A 4,863-nucleotide genomic window follows, 5' to 3' on the forward strand; every position below is an offset into this window, starting at 1 on the left:
TGTGCATAACAAAACATGCCATCTCAATGATTTCTAGCTGCACAATTCATTGACATTGATTATATTCTTCAAGTTGTCCAGCCATTAACTATCTTTGTCCAAGTCGTTCTACCACCATTAACATAACCTCAATGCAGGAAGAGCATTTTAATGGCCTTAATAGCTTTTTCTTTGATACTATACAAAAACTCAACAAAGCCAACTAGTGTCAGTATCTCAAAGCTTAGATGTAATGTGGAATAGTGTAGAATCTGAAACCATATCAATGAACTTTTTTGTACCCTGTTATATTAAAATCCATTGGTCTATCTTGTACTTTGATTGGGTCTTTTCTACTGCATGACTTTGTAACCTCAAGCTTTGGTTATCTGGAAAATTTGGTTCATTGGTTATACACTTCCTCCAAGTGTTCACAATTCCACTATACAGTATAAAAATACATTTATTAACATCACTACTGATCTCAACAGAAAAACCTTGAGTATTGGGAAACTGTCAAGCTCACCTGTAGTGGATAAGGCTTTCCGAAGTTATAATTCTCAAATGAAACCTCAAAATTTATCACGGGCAGTAAATATTGGCAGCACTTTTCTTTGAAGTAACAGGCTTACCAAATTCATTTTTGAGGATATGTACCAAATATATCCAAGTCTAAATGACCAGTGTCTGTCAGTCTTTGAAGCAAAAATGATATTCCATGAAAAAAGAGCAGCTAGTTCATCACTCAACCCAAACAATGTCACCAGTGAGACAGTCATCCTACTTCGGTCTGCAGGGAAGTGCTTTGTAAGTGCTCTCCATTTCGTCATTCCAAATATTGAGAACATCGTGATTTTTTAATAACAGTAAGTTTTCACTGCTTCATCATGGACATTCTTAAGTGAACCTAGCTTTTTTTTTTTTCTTATTGTCCCCATTGTACAGAAAAGGAATCAGAGGCACAGAGAGGTTAAGTAACTTGCTCAGGGTGACCAACCTAATTGTCAGCGCCAGGATTCAAAGCCAGGCTCCAGAGGCCATAGGCTTCATCAGAATGACTGAGTGATTAAACACACCCAAGAAGGCAATTAGTTATGATTTCCGAATAACTATTAGGAATGGGAAAGGACAGACTTACCTCCAGGAAGAAGGTGCATAAGTGGACAGGGCCACCATTACCGGTTATCCTCTGGGTGCCTTTGCTCTGACCTCTGCCATCTACCCTTTCTCATGGCAGGATGACTTCCCGGGACCAGCTGGTGCAGCAGGTGCTGCGGGAGATGCAGGAAGCGGTGGAGTCCGAGGGCCTGGAGGGGCTCGTGGGTACCGCCATCGAGGCCAAGCAGGTCTTGTCTTCTTTCGCCCTCCCCCGATGCCGGGAGGGGGGCCCCGGCCCACAGGTGCTGGAGGTGGACTCAGTGGCCCTGAGCCTGTACCCGGAGGATGCCCCACGGCACATGCTGCCGCTGGTGTGCAAGGGCGAGGGCAGCCTGCTGTTCGAGGCGGCCAGCATGCTGCTGTGGGGCGACGCAGGTCTCAGCCTGGAGCTCCGCGCCCGCACCGTGGTGGAGATGCTGCTGCACAGGCACTACTACCTCCAGGGCATGATCGACTCCAAGGTGATGCTGCAGGCCGTGCGCTACTCTCTGTGCTCCGAGGAGTCCCCCGAGATGACCAGCCTGCCCTCCGCCACGCTGGAGGCCATCTTCGACGCGGACGTCAAGGCCACCTGCTTCCCCAGCAGCTTCTCCAACGTGTGGCACTTGTACGCGCTCGCCTCGGTCCTTCAGCGCAATATCTACTCCATCTATCCCATGCGCAACCTGAAGATCCGGCCCTACTTTAACCGCGTCATTCGGCCGCGCCGCTGCGACCACACGCCCTCTACGCTGCACATCATGTGGGCGGGCCAGCCGCTCACCAGCCACCTCTTTCGTCACCAGTACTTTGCCCCAGTGGTGGGGCTGGAGGAGGTGGAGGTCGAAGATGCTGCCAGCCTGGCCCCGGCCCCTTCAGCCCTGGCACCACTGCCGCCACCAGCCAAGACTCTGGAGCGGCTCAACCGCGAGCCTGGCCTCAGCTACTCACACCTCTGTGAGCGTTACAGCGTCACCAAGAGCACCTTCTACCGTTGGCGGCGGCAGTCCCAGGAGCACCGGCAGAAGGTGGCCACCCGCTTCTCGGCCAAGCACTTCCTGCAGGACAGCTTCCACCGCGGGGGTGTTGTGCCGCTGCAGCAGTTCCTGCAGCGGTTCCCCGAGATCTCTCGCTCCACCTACTACGCCTGGAAGAACGAGCTGCTGGGCTCTGGTGCATGCCAGGCCCCGGACCCCAGGGAGGCGCTGGCCATGGAGGAGCTGGAGAACCTGCCAGAGGAGCAGGGTGCCAAGGGGCTGGGGTGCCCCCCGCTGGCATCAAGCCCTGGAGTGGTCTTAATGCAACGGGCCAAGTTATACCTGGAGCACTGCATCTCCGTGAACGTAATGGTCCCCTATCGCTGCTTCAAGCGCAGGTTCCCTGGCATCTCCCGGTCCACCTACTACAACTGGCGCCGAAAGGCCCTCCGGAGGAACCCCGACTTTAAGCCGGCACCGTCCCTCTCAGCAACCGGGACTCCTCAAGCAGCCTCCGTTGAGGAAGAGTCTCTGCCTCCCTGGAAGGGTGAGGTGCCAGAGGGAGCAGAGAAAGCAACAAGTGGGGGGGCTCCTGCGGCCCGGGAGTTCCTGCCCCCGAGAATGCCACTTTCCCGCTGGCAGAGGCGTCTGCGCAGGGCTGCCCGCAAGCAGGTGCTGAGTGGGCACCTCCCCTTCTGCCGCTTCCGCCTCCGCTACCCCAGCCTGTCACCGTCCACCTTTTGGGTCTGGAAGAGTCTCGCCCGAGGCTGGCCAAGAAGCCTGTACAAACTCCAGAGGGAGGCCCCCGCTTTGGGCAAAGGCAGGGCACAGAATGCAGAGGGGAAGCTGGAGAAGGAAGCTGGCAAGAGTGTGATGGCTGCAACGACCCCACCCGAGGGGGTTTTACAGATGGGGGCTACTCCAGGAGAGGCTCAGGGAGGGCCTTCCCGAGAGGGGGCCATGGCCCAGGGCCCACCCCAGGGTAGGTCCCTATCCAGCTACTCTGTGGCAGCAGGTGAAAGGGATGGCCAAGTGCTGGTGATGGACATGATCACAACCACAAAGTTCAAGGCCCAGGCCAAGTTGTTCTTGCAAAAGCGCTTCCAGTCCAAGAGCTTCCCCTCCTACAAGGAATTCAGTGCCCTCTTTCCCCTTACTGCCCGCTCTACCTACTACATGTGGAAACGGGCACTCTACGATGGCCTCACCCTGGTTGATGGCTAATAGGGGTGGGGAGGCTTCCTACAGGCTGGGAGAAAGGAGGAGCAGTTGGATTGGGTCCTGGACCTGAGTTGCCTCCTGGGCCTACCAGGATGTCCTTTGCTGTGGCTCCCACAGTGTCTACCCTGGATCCAAGGTGTGTTTGTGTTATTTCCTGGCTTCAGGGAAGAGAGAGCCAGAAATCAGCTACCTGGTCTCCTGCAGAGAGCTACTGGACCAGGAATGTTCTCTTTAGTTGGTTTAATTTTAATTTTTATTATTGCGTTTTGGTTTTAGTTGTTTGTTTTGATTTCAGTGGGATGGATGGGCCCCATGTTGGTGGTGTTGGCCACTTTATGTGTGTATGCGGGGCGGGGAGAGGGATTGGTTAGCTGAAGGTGCTTTCTGCTTTTGGTGGGGGCAAAAGGAGTGTTACAGTGTGGCCATCTGTCCTGTCGGGCAGGATATATGCCCTCAGTTCCTTTTGAGGGTTGGCGCCCTTCTTACTCAAAGATATTTCTCAAAGGAATGTTAGAATCGAGTGTGGGTCAGGTCAGTGGCTTCCGATGCTCAGCCTGAGCAGAAGCAGAAATGTACAGGAAGAACCAAGGATGGCCTCTAAGGGAAGGTCATGGGCCAATCATCCTGGGCTGGCCTATCCCCTGCCCTGGCAGGAGGAGATGCAGGCCCTGTTTGTGGGGGAGAAGACCCAGAATCTCCTCTTGCTGGTGCCTGATCCATCTGCTGTGGACCCTGCAGTCCTCTGTAGCCTGGCTGGCTGTTGGTGACCCGGACTTTCTGCTGGTCTCTCCCCAGCACATCCTGCCCCATCTTCAGAAAAGGGACCACACAACAACCAGCGGGTGGGAGACTGACCTTGGATTGTCCCAGAATGAAGTTGGAAAACCACAAAAATAAAGTGATGTGGCACCCACAACCCTTGGTCTCTGGTGTTTGTTTTGCCAGGATATGACTGCCCATTCCCACGTTCCCTGTTGGTTCACTGGGATTGAAAGTGGTCATTCTCTTTCCAGGTGGAGGGGTTGGGGAATGGAAAGAGACATCCTGGGGACTATGCTTAGAGTTAGGTCTAAAAGTGATCTTGGTGCTTCCAGCTGGAACTGGAACTGGGACTGGGACTGGGGCTGCCTGGAAAAACACCACTCTGCAACTGGAGAAATCTAGCCTTTTACGTGTACTCAGAGGCCAGGCCGGCACTGAATCCGAATCTGAGTCATTGCGGGATTTTCCAACTCTAATGAGCCTCACTTGAGTCTGGCCTACTTCTCCAGCTCATTGCTTCCCACAGACCCCTGACACTGTCCTCCCATCCAGATTTTGTTCCTACCTACTCTTCCCTTAAACCCATAAACCACTGCGCCACCAGGGCTCTGGTTAAAAGCTCGGCTGCTCACCAAAAGATTGGCAGTTTGAATCCACCAGCTGCTCCTTGGAAACCCTATGGGGCAGTTCCACTCTGTCCTGTGGGGTTCTTATGATTCAGAATTGACTCAGAAGCAATGGGTTTGGTTTTGGTTGAGCTCTTAACCGCTGTACTCCCAGGGCTCCA

The 4,863-nt window shown here is 53.6% G+C and overlaps 1 protein-coding gene across 1 annotated transcript; it reads left to right on the forward strand.

The window, feature by feature from the left end:
• The first annotated feature begins 1,217 nt into the window (after positions 1–1,217).
• Positions 1,218–4,567, forward strand: VRTN (vertebrae development associated). Its single transcript, XM_003408764.3, has one exon. It carries the CDS (start codon positions 1,218–1,220, stop codon positions 3,315–3,317), a length of 2,100 nt encoding a protein of 699 aa, XP_003408812.1. The 3' UTR covers positions 3,318–4,567.
• The last annotated feature ends 296 nt before the right edge of the window (positions 4,568–4,863 follow it).

The sequence above is a fragment of the Loxodonta africana genome, chromosome 10 (assembly GCF_030014295.1).
Source record: "Loxodonta africana isolate mLoxAfr1 chromosome 10, mLoxAfr1.hap2, whole genome shotgun sequence".
Lineage (NCBI taxonomy): Eukaryota > Metazoa > Chordata > Mammalia > Proboscidea > Elephantidae > Loxodonta > Loxodonta africana.

Bases quoted from the DNA above. Each gene is read 5' to 3' on its own strand.
- VRTN (XM_003408764.3), top strand. From the start codon at position 1,218: ATGACTTCCCGGGACCAGCTGGTGCAGCAGGTGCTGCGGGAGATGCAG.